Source organism: Geotrypetes seraphini, chromosome 2, assembly GCF_902459505.1.
Source record: "Geotrypetes seraphini chromosome 2, aGeoSer1.1, whole genome shotgun sequence".
NCBI lineage: Eukaryota > Metazoa > Chordata > Amphibia > Gymnophiona > Dermophiidae > Geotrypetes > Geotrypetes seraphini.
In genome coordinates, this window is record NC_047085.1 from 114,332,657 (window position 1) to 114,351,450 (window position 18,794).

Here is an 18,794-nt window from a genome sequence, read left to right on the forward strand (position 1 = left end):
TTCCTGAAGGAAAAGTCCATAGTTTGTTGAGAAAGACATGGGGGAAGCCACTGCTTGCCCTGTATTGGTAGCATGGAATGTTGCTACTCTGGGATTTTGCCAGGAACTAGTGACCTGGATTGGTCACCATGAGAAAGGGCTACTGGGCTTGATGGACCCATTAAGGCTATTCTTATGTTCTTTTGCAGAAGGAACTGTAGCAGGGAGGGAGGTGCTGGGCTGCCTGGATGTGGAGAGATCTAATTGAAGTTGGAGCTATAAGCGGAAGGAATGATGTACCACATTGGGGTGAGGGAGCAGGAATAAGGGAAGATCTTGGATCTCATGGGTAGTAGGGGAAGGGATGGTGGAATGCTGGAGATGGGGTAGAATGGGGAGATGTTAAACATAGGGGGTGGGGGTGAGAATAGATTGGCAGGGAGGAGAATTGGTTGATCAGGGAGAGATATTGGGGGGGTCACGTGATACTCTCAACCTAAGCAGACATGCTTGCTCACCTCTCCCGACCCCACAGCTTGCAACTTGGCATTTTGCCGGCCATACTTTTGTTTTGGATATTTAATTTGGTATCGTATGCTGGTGCAATTCGTGGGCTGCTGGCTCGTATCTTTTTTCAGCTTGGTCCCCAAGGTATGCCGGCTTGAACTTCCAAATTAGCCAAGCTACCGAGAGGCCCTACTACACCCGCAAAGATGGTGGCGTTGACTCTTCCTGCTCGAGCGCTCCCAGATCCGACGGTCACGCTGCAGACAGAGGCGATAGAAGAACATAAGAAACACCTTACCGCCATCCTAGATGATAAGCTGACCTGACTCCAGACCACTGTGGATGGCATAAAAGACACCCTGGAGCAGCAGGCTACCTGGCTTCAGCAGGTAGAGGAGCGGGTGTCTGCTCAGGAGGACCGAACGGGAGCGCTGGAAGCTAGGGCCTTAACTTTGGAAGAGAAATATCGGAGGATGGAGGACCGGGCCGTTGAGAGAAACGCGTCTTCTTAGCTCCGCGGAAACTAAGAAACTGGGGACCGCGCGCCCTTGTCGGGCGGGAAGGCACTCGCGCGTGCGCGGTGCGGCCTGCCAGAACTTTCCAAGTTCTTAGAGTGCAATCACTCTAAAATTGTCCATACCGGGGCTCCGTCGGTGCCGTCACCCATCAGTCAAGAATATGCTGCCTGCTTGTCCTGGGATAAAAATTGCTTTGAATATTGATTCCTTAAGCTTTTAATATATTCTAAACAGTCATGTAGCCCAGTTCTGTGACAGGTGAATTACTCGTCTTCGGGGAACATGTATTTATATTTAAGAATATTTTCTCAAATGTTTTTCTTGGCAAAATGCATCTAGTTCAGTGAGTCACTAGTTACAATGAACTTCCTAAATCTCTTCATTTGCTCTTTTTCCACTTTCCTAATATTCTTAATATGTGGAGTTCAGAACTGCATACCATGATCTAGTTGTGGTATAGCAAATGCTTTACATAATGGCTACTTTTATCATCACTTGATTTCACCTTATTCTCACTTACAGGCTTTAATAACTTGTTGTCCACTACAATTTCCAACTGTTTACCTGTGTTAGCAGAAAATAATGTTTAACCTCATGAAAGCTCAACTCTTAAGTTTTCAGTATGTACTGTAATAATATAATACGTATCCAAGAGTAAAACAGAAATCATATGATGTTGCTCTAAGTTCTTATATTACAGATCTGCTTTAAAATTCTATTCTGAATTCTCGTTCACACGTATTACATAACTTGAATGATAATTCTGGGTTCACAGACATTCTAGAGTATACTGTATATGGAAGAACAATAGACTGCAATAAACTGATCTGTGGAAATGAGGCCATACTGTTTTTTTCAATTTGTTCCATTGCTGGTTGAAAGCATTATCCTTTAACAATATGGCACATATTTTAAAAATCAAAGCCCTGACAAAAGAGGGTTACTTTAGTCGTTGAAGAACCACTGTGTTTAATAAATCAGCTTCTTGTATCGTCTGATTTTCATCTATTAGTTCTAGGTTTGGGAATGTAGTCACAAGAACAAAATCTTCTGTAGCAAATTCAGGCCGTGATTCAATAATAAACTGCCGAATATCCATAATCCTAATAAAAAAAAAAAGTAAAATCAACATATGGAATAAAAGAGAAGAATCAACTTATGTAGTACGGAATTTAAAAAATGCTCCAAAATACGCAGTATTGACATTCGGAAATAAGGCTCTGAATTTGTTATGATCTGATTGGTTTGGGGGGGCAGTGTTATAAAATAAGATAAGAGGTCTGACCATTGTTTTATCATAAAAAGAATTACACATGTAGAACCACAGTGGACTATATACTTCCTAATGTGCAGAATGGAATATTTTATTACGTATGTTATATAACCTCTCTCTGAAACAATCAATATGGATTACCTATTAATTAATGAAAAGCCAAAACAGAATATGCTAATAAAAAAGAAAAATCAGGTGTCAAAAATTTAAATATATTAATCTAGACAACATGGCATTTTTTTAAAAGCAAAAAAGTCTTTTTCATCATACTCCCAGGGAGAACATTGTAAAGCTAAGGCATTTTTATAGCACAGAACTACTGGCAGCAGCAAACTATGAGATAAACAGATTATAAATTTCAACTTTTTCAAACATTGTAAACCACAGAACTGATATAGTAAAGTGTCATATGACATGTAGACGCTGTTTTACATACATATTCAGATGCTAATAAAATATAAATGAAAAATCATATGTGGTAATGCATGTATATTAGTGTACAGAAACTAAAAAAAACCCCACCTAAAAAACCTGAAACACAGAAAAGTGAAAGCAGATAAAGACCATATGGCCTATCTAGTCTGCCTATCCATGTCACTGACTATCCCTTCCTCGCTCCCTTAGAGATCCAATGTATTTATCCCAAGCTTCCTTGAATCCAGATACATTTTTCATTTTCACCACCTGCATTGGGAGGCCATTCCACACATTCACTACCTTTTCTGTGAAAAAGTATTTTCTGATTTACTTCTTAGAATATCCTCTTTCCGTTTCATCCTATGCCTCCTCATTCTAGAGCTTTCTTTCAGTTCAAAGAAACTCTTCTCATGTACATTTATGCCATGTAGGTATTTAAATGTCTCTATCGTAATGCCACTATTGGGCATTTCCTCCAAAGTAGACATATTGAGATCTTTAAGTCTCTCCTCATACGCTTTATGATGAAGACACTAACCATTTTAGTAACCTTCCTCTGGACCGACTCCATTCTGTTTTATATCTTTTTCAAGGTGCAGTCTTCAGATGTACATAATATACAGGGGCATTATTTCCTCATTTTTCCTACTGGTCATTCCTCTCCCTATGCACCCAAGCATCCTAGCTTTTGCTGTCGCCTTTTCTATCTGTTTGGCCACTTTAAGATCATCACTTACGATCATACCTAAGTCCCACTCCTCTTTTGTGCATAGAAGTTCTTCACCCCCTGAGCTGTACTGTTCCCTCGGGTTTTTGCATTATAATTATAACCTGCATTTCTTAGCATTAAATTTTAGCTGCCAAATTTCTGACTATTCAAGTTTTGCCAGGTCCTTCCTCATGTTATCCACCCCATGAGGGATGTCTACTCTATTGAAGATTTTAGTATCATCTGTAAAGAGGCAAACCTTACCAAACAGCCTTTCAGCAATATCACAAAAATGTTAAAAAGAATAGTACCAAGAACTGAATACTGTGGCACACCACTGGTAACATCCGTTTCCTCAAAGTGAGCCCCGTTTACCATTACCCTCTGTCACCTTTCACTCAACCAGTTCCTATCACTTTGGGGCTCATATCGAGAGCACTCAGTTTATTAGACACCTGTCTAATAAACTGAGTTTATTAGACACAGTGTCAAAGGCTTTGCTAAAATCTAGCACCCTCCCTCTATCCAACTCTCTGCTCACTCAAAAAAATTGATCAGATATGGCCGATAAGACTTGCCTCTAATGAAACTATTTCCCGAAGGTGTAGGTAACTGTTTGGCATTAATGTGTAAGGGAGTTACCATAAAGGAATGTTATTTTACTGGTAACCCCAGTTATTAGGTTTTATTGTAAAAAATAAGACCTAAATAACATGTCTTAATGATAAGATCACATTTATATCTATGTCCCTAAGTTACAACATTTTATGTTGGGGTTTTTAAAAAATTCTTTATTCATTTTTAAAACTTTCAATACGTGCAACATAAGATACAATCACTTTACACTTTAACATCACTTAATATTCCATCAAAATCTAATTCACATCAAATACCGTATTTTCACGCATATAACACGCGCGTTATATGCGTTTTTACCTACCGCGCATACCCCTCGCGCGTTATACGCGTGAGCGCGGTATACAAAAATTTTTTTACATAGTTCCCACCCCGCCCGACGCCCGATTCACCCCCCCCAGCAGGACCGCTCGCACCCCCACCCCGAACGACCGCTCGCACGCGCTCCCACCCGCACCCGCATCCACGATCGGAGTAAGAGGGAGCCCAAGCCCTCTTGCCCGGCCGACTCCCCAACTCAAGTTTCAAGTTTCAAGTTTAATACGTTTTTGATGAATCGCTTCTTCTAAATTCGAAGCGATGTACAATATAATAAAATTACAATATAAAAACAAAATCATAAAAGATACTACTAACAAGGTTAAAAAACAAATTTGACAAGACTGGAGACAAAAGGAAAATAAGGGGATGAAGTTACATGTTAAATACAGTAGAATGTACATATAGGGAAGGCACATAAGGGGGGTATAATGATAATAATTTTAAAAAGATAAAATTTGATAAAAGAGTAAAAATCGGAAATAAGACTCGAAAGATTAAATTTATGAGATTCTCATAATTTTTAAAGAGACACTTAGGAGCTAGTTAGTTTATAAATGCGTCATTGAACAGGAATGTTTTTAGTTTACATTTAAATTTTTCTAAGTTAGTTTCTTCCCTTAGAAAGATCGGTAAAGAATTCCATGTCTGAGGTGCAGTGACTGAAAAAATAAACTGACGACGTGTATTAATTATTTTTAGCGATGGAATCGTTAGAAGATGTTGTTCGGCAGATCTTAAAGTTCTATTAGCTGTATAAGGGATTAACAGTTTGTGAATGAAAGCTGGTGTTTTGTAAAGAAGTGATTTAAAGGTGATCAAACTGAGTTTATATATTATTCGATGACCCACCGGAAGCCAATGGGCTTCCTTAAGGAGCGGCGTTACGTGATCAAATTTTTTTGCTTTAAAGATAAGTTTAATGGATGTATTTTGTATTATCTGTAAGCGTTTTATTTCCTTTTGTGCTATACCTTTGAACAGGGCATTACAGTAATCTATCTTTGAAATGACAAGTGAATGAATGAGGATGTTTAGAGAATTGGCATTAAGGAACTGAGATACAGAGCGGATTTGTCGAAGCCGGAAGAATGAAGACTTTATAACATTACTAATATGGTCGTGGAAGGAAAGAGAGTGATCGAAAATAACTCCAAGTATTTTAATATTGTTGACCTCTAGTAAAGGATGACCCTTAATAGAGATTGGGAGGCTTAGTTTGGGGTTGTCCTTCCAGGGAAAAAGTAGTACATTGGATTTCGTGATATTCAATGCAAGTTTATTATTGTTTAACCAGTTATGTATTTGATCTAATTTTGTGTTGATTACTGATATGTCAGAAGGATTATTGGTATCGATGGGATGCAGAAGTTGGATATCGTCGGCATAAGCGAAAACATTAAAGCCGATAGATTGACATAAAGTCAACAGAGGTGCAAGAAATATATTGAATAGCAGTGGAGAAAGTATAGAACCTTGAGGGACACCATTTGTAGAGGGGAAAGTTTTGGAAGTAGAATTATTGAAAAAAACAGATGAAGAACGATCAGAAAAATAAGAGTGAAACCAAGATAGAACTTGGTCAGTGATACCAATTGACTGGAGCCTAGATAGTAATAGCTCGTGATCAATTGTATCGAAAGCCGACGAAAGATCCAAAGAGACTAAGAGAACTGATTGATGATGATCTAGAAAGTAGTGAATAATGGTAGTCATGCCTATTAGTGAATGTTCTGTAGAATGATGCTGCCTAAAGCCAGTCTGATTGGGGTGAAGAATATTAGTTTTTTCGATGAAATCTGAAATCTGGTTAAACACCACCTTCTCAGTTAGTTTAGATAAAAATGGAATATTGGCTATAGGTCTGTAGTTCGACATATCTTCAGGACTAATTTTATGGTTTTTAATGATTGGATGAATGATTGAGTGTTTCCAAACCGTAGGAATGATACCTTTTTTTAGACTGTCACTAACCAGGGTAAGAATTGCTGGTCCGAAAATCTTAAAGAATCGCTTAAGAAGGAAGGGAGGAATAGAGTCAGTTTGGGAACCTTTTAAATTAATAGTTTTTAAAGTAGCTTCAATCTCTGCTAAAGTAGGAATATTAAACAAAGAACATTTTGAAGAAAAAAACTCCCCGACAATATCGGGCCAGGAGGGAGCCCAAACCCTCCTGGCCACGGCGACCCCCTACCCCCACCCCGCACTACATTACGGGCAGGAGGGATCCCAGGCCCTCCTGCCCTCGACGCAAACCCCCCTCCCTCCAACGACCGCCCCCCCCCAAGAACCTCCGACTGCCCCCCCAGCCGACCCGTGACCCCCCTGGCCGACCCCCACGACACCCCCACCCCCCTTCCCCGTACCTTTGGTAGTTGGCCGGACGGGAGCCAAACCCGCCTGTCCGGCAGACAGCCAACGACGGAATGAGGCCCAACCCGACCATGTGCCTCAGGCCGCGCCCCCAGGTGGGACCTAAGGCTCCAGGGCCTATTCTGATTGGCCCACGCGCCTTAGGCCCCACCAGTAGGGCGCGGGGAGGCGGGGCAGTGCACGGAAAGTCAGGGAGGGTGAACGGAGAGTCGGGACAGCGCACGGAGAGGCGGGGCAGTGCACGGAAAGTCAGGGAGGGTGAACGGATAGTCGGGACAGCGCACGGAGAGTCGGGGAGGGCGAAAGGAGAGTCGGGGTGGCCAGAGGAGAGTCGGGGCGGGCGAAAGGACAGTCGGGCTGCATGCGCGGTATACCCGTGAGCGCGGTATACAAAAGTTTTTGTACATAAATTTGTGGTTTCTGCGCGCTATACCCGTGTGCACGTTTTACACGGGTGCGCGTTATCTGCGTGAAAATACGGTATCCCTCCCCACCTTATACCCAACAATTGTTCTTAAAAATAAGAAAACAAAGTATACCCATCCCCCATCCCCCATCCCGGACATGTATGAACAAAGGGAAAAAATAATATTCATTCTGTACAATATTTTGTTAATGGCTCCAAACATCCCTAAATTTCTTAAAATACCCCTGCTGTATGGCTATTACCCGCTCCATTTTAAAGATTTGGCATTACGAATTCCACCAAAAATTATAATTCAGCCGATCCCAATTTTTCCAGTTTTTCATAATCTGCTGTATGGCAACCCCTGTCATAATAAGCAAAAATATATTATTATCAGAAGAGATTTGACTCTTAGCTCTCATTGCAGTACCAAATAACATAGTGTCATAAGATAATGCCACTGGATTTTCCAGCAGATTGTTCACTTGGCCCCAAATGGATTTCCAAAAGTGAAGTATCAATGGACAATAGAATAATAAATGATCTAATGTTCCAGCTCCGAGATGACAGTGCCAGCATCTATCAGACTTAGAGCTATCTAGTTTCTGTAAACGAACTAGGGTCTAAACTGCTCTATGTAACAAAAAAAACCAAGTTTGTCTCATAGATGCCGACGCCATACATCTCATCCTCCAAGCCCAAATTCGTGGCCATTGAGACGCAGTAATTTGATGCTTTATCTCAATGCTCCAAATGTCACGCAGACCAGTCTTGGTCATTTTATGTTTTTTAATGCACATAGGGGGGTCTTTTACTAAAGCGCGCTAGCCGATTTAGTACGTGCTAATATTTAGCGCATACTAAATCAGCTAACGTGCCTTAGTAAAAGACCCCCATAATTTGTTGCCATCTAGGCAACTGGAATATTTTTGTATCCCATTACATCAGAACAGCTTTCATGTTAACATGAACTGAAATCATTTGCACATTTAAAATGTGCTAAACACTTGCGATAGCATAGACATTTAGGCCCGGATTCTGTATAGGACGCCCAGGAGGGGCGTCCTATACAGAATTGGGTCTACACCGGCCTAAAATAAACCCGATTCTGTAACTGGCGTCCATTTTACAAGAGATCTCCCTGCTGCGATAGGTATAGCGGCCGCCGTAGTTTCCCTCTCTCATGGCTGTTGGGTAGGCACAGGTCCTGCAGGGCTGAGTGCTATCTCGCTCCCGAGCGCCGAGACTTTCCTCTGACTCGGCGTTGCCGGATCGCCCCAAGGTGAAGATGTAAAAAAGCTCAAAATCATCTCCTGCCTTCCCGGGGTAAGCTCACTCTGCTGGGCTGTAGCAGCTGCTCTTCCCCTTCTTTTAGGCATAGTGTATTAAGCAATAACCCTGAAATTTGAGGAAACAGTTTCGGCAGGAGAACTTATTGTGAGCATCCTCACTACACCGCGGCCATCTTGCTTCTCCAGGTTCCACTCATTCTTGATGCACTGACATTTTAATAAAGAAGATCTCCTAAATTCCTAATTTTCAGGCCACATAAGACAGCCCAGCCACCAGAAATTCTGACCCAGAAATTTAATGCCAGGGCCATAACCGGTGACCAGCATTGACTTTCTGGTATATTTTCAGGCAAGTTTGACATAGCCAGCAAAATCGATATTCATCAGCTGACCTACCAAGCTATAGCAGCCAAAGATAGATCTGTTATTTAGCTGGGTCTATCTGGCCATTAACTTACCAGTCAGCCAATGAACATTGGCGCTGACTGGCTGGTGACTGAGATATTCAGTAGGAAATAGCCAGCTATCTCCCACTGAATATTAGCGCTTAGCCTGCTAAATAGCACTGAATATCAGACGGGTTGTCTTTAAGTGATCCTTTCTGATACATGGTAAAGAAAGAAACATCTGCTTCTGTTAACATTGGAAGTTATTTTACTCTCTTGCTGAACAGGCAGTCTTGATGCTTGGCTCCTTTCTTCATTTCACCAAATCAGTTTAGTTAGAACTGTAACAGCACTAGTGGTACCAGATAAAGAATGTGGCTTCCAAGTACCGTGGAAATGCTTGTGTTTGTCTCTAGTACCATTTGTTTTTTTGTGCTAACACTATGGCATCCTTAGGCTTTTCTTTTCAGAACCTACTGTTTTCTAATGCTTAGAAAATCCCTTTTTGGATGCCCATAATATTTGGTGCCATGAAGGACAACTTCCTTCATTCCTCCATTCTGGAGTCTTCCACTATCCTACGGTGGATATCTGGGCAAGTCACTGCATGAGAGGTTTTTTTCTGTTTAATGGAGGTGACTTCATATCAAGCCTACTTATGACTTTAGGAGCTGACAACAGAAATCCATTTGATTCTAAATGTTTGCTTACCATTGCTACTTTCTCCTCAATCTGGCATGGTGAAATGGCATGCCTGACTCAGAGCTAGGACAACTCTCTTAGACTCATTACTTACTCTATGAGACATTTTAGCCCATGCTAAAGAATATCATATGATGGATCCCAAAACATTAAAATAGTATATGCCTTTTTACTACTGCTATTCATGTAACATCTCTGTAAATGTAACAACACTATAATATGTATCATCGCTGTAAATGTACAGTCTCTTCTATTGTTAACCGCATTGAACTTCCATGGTATTGCGGTATACAAGAATAAAGTTATTATTATTATTATTATTATTATTATCATGGAAATATACTCATATTCCTCCTACATTATGAATATCTTTTAAAACTACTTGTGGGTTTTTCTTCCAATACAAATACAGAAGGGATAAAATTGAATTCCATTTTGAAGGCAGGAGAGGAAGAAGATAGAAAACAGAAAAGTGAAGAGAGCTTATTTTTAAACTTTGCAGAGGTGGGTAGACAAGAAATTGAGTGGAAGAAGCAGCAAACAAAAAGGTTCCCTCTAAGCTGAGCAGGTGTCCTCCAGCTGCATTGCTACCACTAGGGGGTGGAATATTTTCAGTCGCTAAGGACAGGTATGTTCCCTGGAGTCCTGCAGAACTTGCCTGTCCCTCACAATTGAAAAATGTGACAGTAAAACAGCACCCTCTATTGGTGAGACTGTGGGTGGAGGACTCCTGCTCAGCTTAGAGGGAACAGTTATCCAAATGTTGGTACAGACAAAAAGTAACGGAAGCAACTCACACAGGAGCTGCTTTGATGAGAGCTCCTGTGCATATCCAGAAATTTTCTAGTGGTCTCTCAGCTCTGCAGAGCTACCCACTTTCAGCAGATGATATCAGTTACAAAAGGAAATATAAGATAAATATATTATTATAATTTCACAAATTTAGTCAATGAGCTCCAAACTTTATTAAATACAGCACTAAGTCCCTTACACTCTGCATTAATTCTTTCATATCTGTACGTAGTGCATACGTTCACCTACCAAAAAGTGTAACTTATTCTATCATGGTTCTTCCAATTACTTGTGATCAATTGCATGGCTACACCTGTCATGATCATAAATAGACGACTCTTATATTTATCTAGAGTGGGTTTTATATGTAAAATTGTTCCACAAATTATAGCCTCAAATGATAGTTGAATATCTGAATCCAAAATTAGATTTATTTGTCCCCAGATTGACTTCCAAAATATAAATATAAACGGACAAAAATATAGCAGATGATCCAAAGTCCCTATATCAATATGACAAATGCCAGCATCTATTAGACTTAGAACTACTTATTTTATTTAATCGAACTGGGGTCCAGAATATCCTATGTAACAAAAATATCCATGGGGGGGGTTGGAGGGAGGGGAATAAATATTGATGGGGACATTTGGGTAACTTTATTCTTTATTTATAATATATATTATGTTATATTATGTTATTATTATATATAAAATAACTATAAATCTTGAATGTTGTATATGTTACCTGTACAGATATTAGTGTAATTTATGTAATACCTACTGTTTGTTCAATTGTATGACACTATTTTAGTTTAAAAATCAATAAATTTAAAAAACAGATGATATCAGTTACTCATGTGGTTGATTTCAACCTGGCTGTTGACAGAGGAATATATGGAATTAAACTTGCACATGTGCCCTGGGGTCTCTCTATGTCAAAGGGAAAGAGGTTCTGGCAAGGCACAAACTAAACTTAAAGAACATTACTATATGGGAACATTAGCAACCAATCAAACTACAGGGACATATATCAGAACAAGAAATAGATGATGATGACCTGCTGTTTCACAAGCATGCCTCAAGTATGGCATTTTCTCTTTACATGTACCTACCTGTGAGTAAGATTAAATCTCTGTATTAAACGACTCCCATCTGCTAGTCTTATTAGAATTTTAGTTGTGGGAACGAATTCATCAACCATAACCTCTGCATTAAGAAATGGCTTGTGCTCTTCTTCTGGAGAGGAAGGTGTACTGACAATTTCAGGGGTCAGACTGCCAAAAAAGAATTAAATCCAATTACAAGGATGAAAAATACTTCAAAAACAAATTATGGATTTATGTACCAGTAAAATACTTATATTTTTGCAAACTACGAACCTGAGGCCCCAGTAAGGTGTGGCATCACAGACAATTGTTAAATTTGCTAAGAATTTGCAGGTTTGTTATGCATACAATAGCATATCTGTACCAGAGGTATATTCATTACCTTGGGCCTTAAGAATTGCAAGGATGCCTAGTTTTCATGATTCCTACAATAAATATTCATCACACAGTGGAGCAGTTTCAAGAAAGGGTGCCAAAAATATGGGCACTAAGCACCAATTCTATAATGTTAATTGGACACAAAATTGCTGTTATAGAATAGAGCATATAAATAAATTGGAGAAATAAACTATAATAATAAATTCACCAATCTGAAATAATGTTAAAATAAAGTGAATTGAATAATATATTACTTAATTAAATAAAGCATACTAAAATTTGAATTAGAGTGCTCAGTGTGATATCTTATTCAAAACCAGCAGGTTTGTAGAATAAAGATGGATTGTGGCTACATCATTGCACTCACCTACCTACCAACCCTTAAGCTCTTGTTAAATCTGGACTATTATAGTTAACTTGTACAAATAAAACAATGTAAAAAGTACTTAGCTGAATCCAGATGAAGATGATTGTCAAATGAAAGGTACAAAGTCCAAGATCAATAAACACGTCTTCTCAAAATGGAAATAGAAGTATGCATCCTTTTAACTGTTGTAGGTGCTGACAATCGTGCAATGAGTTACTCCAAATTTATGTTGCTGGTTTTGATGCAATAATAAAATAAAAGTGAGGCCCCAAGACAAAAAAAACTGCTAGAACATAACAAAAGTCACCATATAACCAAAACTCCTCAACGTGAAATGGTAAAATATCCAAAATTTCCTCAACACCGATCGTGTTTCACCAAGAGTTGCTTCATCAGGAGGAAAAAATGAAAACTTCGGATCTCCTAATAGAGGGAACATGCCACCAGAGAATCTCAACGCAGAGATTCATCTTCATCTGGATTCAGCTAAGTACTTTTTACATTGTTTTATTTGTACAAGTTAACTATAATAGTCCAGATTTAACAAGAGCTTAAGAGTTGGTAGATAGGTGAGTGCAATGATGTAGCCACAATCCATCTTTATTCTACAAACCTGCTGGTTTTGAATAAGATATCACACTGAGCACTCTAATTCAAATTTTAGTATGCTTTATTTAATTAAGTAATATATTATTCAATTCACTTTATTTTAAATAGAATAGAGCATGTCAGCATACGCATGCCTACAAGCACTGACACTATAAATGCAGGCATTTAAAGTTGCAAGTTCTACTCATAAATGTTAGTATTCTATAACTCAGACAAGATATGCCCCTGAACTATTCATGCATATACCCTCTTGTAGTTGTATGCTATAGCACTTGGGCACCAAATTTATTGAATAGTGCCTAGATGCAGTTATGTGCATAGCAACAAATTAGTACCAATCAGAAGCAATAAATGCCACTTAAGGGCTATTGGTACTTAAGGCCAATTGGTGCCTAATTTAACAATTAAGGGCTAAATACACTAAAGCAGTGTTTCCCAACCTGTTGTACACGTACCCCAGGGGGTAAGTGGGCCGTCTGTTGGGAGTACGCGGGCTGGCTGCCACCTGGGTTCTCTCCCTGCCTGCCCCCCCTTGAAGCCAACCCTGCCACCAAACATGCTCCATTTCCTGTTGCAACAGGGACGGGCAAGGTGCGTGCAACTGCATGAAGCCAGCCCACAAGCCTTCCCCTGAAGCCAATTCTGATGTCGGAGAGAAGGTTCCAGGCCAGCCAATATGCCTGGCTCATCCCTGTTGCTGCTGTGGTGGTGGTGGGGGAGGTGGAGTGGGGATGGAGCGTGTCAGGTGGCGGGGTCGGCTTCGGTGGTGGGGCATAAGAACATAAGAAGTTGCCTCCGCTGGGTCAGACCAGAGGTCCATCGCGCCCAGCAGTCCGCTCCCGCGGCGGCCCATCAGGTCCATGACCTGTAAGGTGACTGGCGTCTAAGTCCTTTTAATCCCCTTAGCCTTATCTCTACCTCTATCTGTATCCCAATCCTTCCTTGAAGCCCGGTAGGATACTTTGTCCTATTACAACCTCTGGAAGCACAGGGAGGAATCTGCGGTGGCGATGACTTCAGCGGGGGGACAGGCAAGGAGAAAGGAAGAAAAAGTTGGGGGGGGGGGGGAATAGAGTGTGTCAGATGGCAGGGTCGGCTTCAGGGGTGGGACAGGGAGACAGGGAGAAATCAGTGGCTTCAGTGAAGGGGAGGGGTGGCAAGCAGGGAGAGAGGCCCAGCAAGAAGAGGAAGCTGATCTTCGGGCACCGGCACCAACGCACAGGACATGCCGGTGCCCAGATGACAGTAAGCAGCGGCGGGGGGGTGCCCAAACGCGGCGGGTGGGGGCCCGATCGCGGCGGGGGGGGGGTGCAGTTCACGGGGGGGGGAGGGTGCCGGATCGCAGGTGTGGCCTTCGGGGGGAGCAATGCCGGTTCTCGTGGGGGGGATGGGGGGGGAACGTATCAAAGCGAGTTTCCATTATTTCCTATGGGGAAACTCGCTTTGATAAACGAGCATTTTGGATTACGAGAATGCTCCTGGAACGGATTATGCTCGTAATCCAAGGTACCACTGTATTTGTCTATTTTCCTATAATTGTTACCGAGGTGACATTGCATATTTTAAAGTCATCTGCCTTGACCTCTTTGAAAACCCCCCGAATATAAATGAGAATTAACATTTTCTCTGCGTACAATGTGCTTTGTGTTTTTGTGTGCTTTGTGTTTTTTTTTAATTTTGTGGTTACCATTATGTATTAATAAGATTATATTGTGTATATGAAAATGGATAGAAGAAATTGGATTACAATTAGTACTATTATAATGGGGATGGAGTCTGAAGCGGAGTTTGGGCGGGTCTGGGGTGGAGCTTGGTTGGGGGTACTCAGTTGGTATTTGTTAGTCTTGGCTTAAAAAGGTTGAGAAACGCTGCACTACAGATACCGACTCGATCGCTGTTGGCCGATTCTCCAGCAGCGATCGATGTGCTATCAAGTTTGCATGCAAATGATTTTTAAGCAGGTACAACCGATCAATCACTCAGTGAGCGACTGCCAAATGCGCAGAGCCTTAACAGCAGTGACAGGGGAAGCAGCCTTCTGTCACTGCTGTTAGGGCTTTTTTTTTTTATTAATGGCACAGATGTGTGTGTGTGTGTTACACACGCACAATCTGTTCTATTAAAAAAAAAAGAAAAAAGCCCCCTCCCCCTGTGCCAGGCACACCCCAGCTACCATCCCCCCCATGAATCATAAAAAAAGGCAGGAGAGATGCCCATTCCCTCCTGCCACCGGATAACCCCCCCACCCCAAACCTCCCCCGTATCTTTTTAAAACATTGGAAGCAGGAAGCACGCTCTCTGGATCCAACTCCCCTAAGCAGCAGGAGAGTCGCCCATGCTCTCCTGCCACCATGCAACCCCCTCCCCATGCCTCCGACAACTCCCCTCTTACCTTATTTTCAGATGGATGGCTGGAGAGATGCCTACTCCCTCTGGCCAGCTGGCCCGCCTCTTCAAAATGGTGGGCCTTCCCCTCCCCAGTGCATCTTGGGGCTCTGATTGGCTCAGGTTGTTTAAGGCCCCTCCAATGGGTGTGGCCTTATGCACCTGGGCCTGAGTCTTAGGCTCCTCCCCAAATATCCGATTGGGCATCTCTTCCGATGCCGAGAGGAGTTGAGGGGGTATTGTTTGGCAGTGGGAAACATTGAGCATCTCTCCTGCTGCCGAGAGGAGTTGGGGGGTGTTGTTTGGTTGGTGTTGTGTTTTTTTCATTTATTCTGCGCATGTGCCCATCACTGTAACCAGCGATGGGCACATGCAAATTTAGCAAGTTTTTGCTACTCTCCGCAACCTCATTTGCATGAGCATTTTTTGGAGAATGCTTTTTCACAATTGCTTTTTTACAATTGCTACTATAACGTCTGCGATAGCAGCTTGTCGGGTTTTTAGCGGTTTTTAAAAAATCTGGCCCTAGCTTTTTCTGCTGAACAATGGCTGAGATCTCATTCTTCCTTCACCCAGGGGCTATGAATGCTGTCTCATCAGCAGATAACTAGGAAATAGAAGCCAAATCTGCATGAGAGTACTTGCCACATAGCATTTTTCAGTGCATTACCATGTCTTCAATACCTGTTATATACTGCTGTAACATTCAAACCTGATAAAGCATGGAATAGAATGGTAACAAGGCACAAGTAAAACAATTAGATGTGTTTAGAGCAAGTGAGAATAAAAGGAAGTGATGAGAAAGCAAGAAGATTGGCTGGAGATATCTTATAAAAAATTGTTCAGTTTCAAAAGGTTATTTATGATCTTGCATAAATATCACATAATGTAGCTATAACACACACTATCACAGAGGATTAATAATAAACTGGCATGACTATAAAATGGAAATGATGAAATTCTAATGAGATGGTCTAGAATAAAACGTACTCTTCAATTTTTACCTTCCAAGTTTTTGTCCTTCTCCACTAAATGCTTTGCATTTCAATTTAGGCTTTATATACTCCTGATCCTGATGGTCTTCCATATCTAAGTTAACCTGACCATGATGGACCAATCGCTGAAGTTCCAAAGGGATTTCTCTTCATGGTAAAAATAAAATAAATCATTTTTTAAGTAAATTATTCCCATCTTTACTTCAGCAAACAAGAAGCTTATGATCTACAGTAAGCAAATTTTTAATAGAAATTTTAAAACAGTTATATCATTTTCATCTTATTTCCTTTTTTTTACACTGCAATTTGTTTATTTTTCCAAACTGCCTTCCAGCTAGGTTCATATAAACCTTGTAATTAATTGACAAAGAGAAATCACTCAAATAGTTTCTCTTTGAAAATTAGCTTCAATTTGCCCCTGATATTTCTGTAGGCAAACAACTGGGGTCAAAATAGTATATATCGAAAGATTAGGTTCTTACCTGGATAATCTTGTTTCTTTTAATATACACAGGAGTCTGTACATTATGAGGTGATCAATCCATGCTCGTGAACCATCTGCAGAAGGTGTCAATCACATCTTTCAGCTCCTCCTCCTTCACCAGTGGAGTATAGCTTCCTCTTCAGTTTGTACCAAAGCAATCAAGCTCCACTTTAACAGAAGAAAAGAGAAGGACGGGCATATAGAACTTCCCCCAAAATAACATTCATTTCTGTTCTGCTCTGTAACTCATGAAAAATAATAATTATTAGCATGAACTTGAAACACAGATCTCGAGATCTCGGAGAGAACGAGAGCCAGAAGGCCTTGAGCATGCGCAGATGCTCAAGGCCCAGCCCAGGCAAGAGGCGGGAGATTTCTTTCAGTCACACAACCGGCAGATGGGGTAAGGAGCATGTTTGGGAGGAAGGGCGCCAGGACGGACTAGGACAGAATAAGGGTGGAGTCAGAAGTTATCTGAGCACTACAGATGCCAGTGCCTTGATAACTAACTGGGCATACTGAATTGCATATAATGCTGTCCTAACTACACCTGGTTAGCTATTTGGGTAAAGCACCATACTTGTGTAACTTCCAGGTGCCGCCAAATATGTGGATAGTCAATGCTAGAACCCAGAGAGGGGCTGGCACTGAATATTTGGGGCTAATTTAGTGAGTGTGGTCAGCGTTTAAACAAACATTGACTGTTGCTAGCTGAATATTGCCCTGCAAGGTCCTCGTAATTAAAACAATAACATTTCAACAACCTATAACAACTGTGCTCTATTCTCTACTAGCACTAACCTTTTGGAATCTTCTGCCAGAAGTAAACGTCAGTTTATAGTTTTACAAGGAAAGCTGCTGCATTTCAGGTAAGAGATATGCACTGAGTCATCCTGTCAACAATAAGCAAGGTAGGGGCTTAATCGAATAGGAAAGGAAATGCATCAGAGTTTTGTAAGCCGCCATGGAATCAGGGCAGATCTTGAAAAAGTAATAATAATACAAAAATTCTAACCTAAGGGTCTGTATGTCAGGATTCCCATTTGCTTGCTTTTTTGAAGGTGGGGTGGGGGTAGGGGAGCAATTCAGAGAAGAGGGATTCTTTAATTAGAATTGTTCAGAGTTCAAAACAAATGAGTTCAAATTCCACTGCATTTTTTTTTTAACTGCAATTCTGTACTTAAAGAGCTAGATTCAGTAAATGGCGCACAAAAATAGGTGCCAAAAAAAATCAGCACTTAATGCTATTCTATAATGGGAACTCAAAATAAGCACACATAACAGAATAGCATTAAGTGCCAATTTTGGCATCCAAATTTGAGTGCCAAGACTTACGTCTACTGAAACAAAGTGTAATTCCAGGTGCCAATTTGGGTGCACATACCCAGTGTTGTAGAACACTTTGTGCAATTTTAGAAATGCTCCTGGCCTGCCCATGCACCTCCCATGGCCATACTCCCTTTTGGGACGTGCACTATAGGATTTAAGGAAACCTTGTTATAGATTAGCACACAGCAAGATAATAATAATAGCTTTATTTATATCCCGTCATACCTTTCAGTTCAAGATGGTTACAACATGAAAGGCTGCAGGAATGCAGCGAAGTTACATCATGAACATGAAGCAGGAGTAAACAAACAGGCGTGAAACATAATTACCGTATTTTCACACATATAACGCGCGCGTTATACACGATTTTACAAACCGAGCATAACCATGCGTGTTATATGTGTGAGCGCGTTATACAATTTTTTTTTTCATTGCGATCCGGCATCCCCCCTGCGAACCGGCATCCTCCCCCCCCGCTCGCGTCACCCCCCCTCCCCCACGATCCTACATCCCCCCCCAGCACCACAAAGACATCGCTTACCCGATTGGGCACCGGCACCAGCACCAATGCACAGGACGTGCCAGTGCCCGAAGATCCTCCCTCTTCCCTGTGCTGGGCTGGGCTGGGCTTTGAGCATGCTCAAAGCCTTCTGGTCTCGCTCTCTCTGAGATTCTGAATCTGAGAATCTCGGAGAGAGCGAGACCAGAAGACTTTGAGTATGCGCAAATGCTCAAAGCCCAGCCCAGCCCAGCACAGGGAAGAGGGAGGATCTCCTTCGCACCGCCCAGCCCAGCCCAGGCGAGGGAGGATCTTCGGGCACTGGCACTGGCACG

At 41.4% G+C, this 18,794-nt stretch overlaps 1 protein-coding gene across 3 annotated transcripts in view; it reads right to left on the minus strand.

Moving 5' to 3' along the window:
* Positions 1 to 1,343: 1,343 nt before the first annotated feature.
* The window catches only part of UBXN2B (UBX domain protein 2B), a 60,109-nt gene continuing 42,658 nt past the window's right edge, over positions 1,344 to 18,794 (minus strand). For 2 of the 3 annotated variants that reach the window (XM_033933948.1, XM_033933949.1), the window contains exons 5-7: positions 16,157 to 16,294; positions 11,420 to 11,581; positions 1,344 to 2,107 (exon numbers count right to left, since the gene is read on the minus strand). In XM_033933948.1, coding sequence (XP_033789839.1) covers positions 1,945 to 2,107; positions 11,420 to 11,581; positions 16,157 to 16,294 — 463 coding nt within the window. In that variant the 3' untranslated portion in view covers positions 1,344 to 1,944. The remainder of the gene's footprint in view (positions 2,108 to 11,419; positions 11,582 to 16,156; positions 16,295 to 18,794) is intronic. The other variant, XM_033933950.1, reaches the window with a different exon arrangement.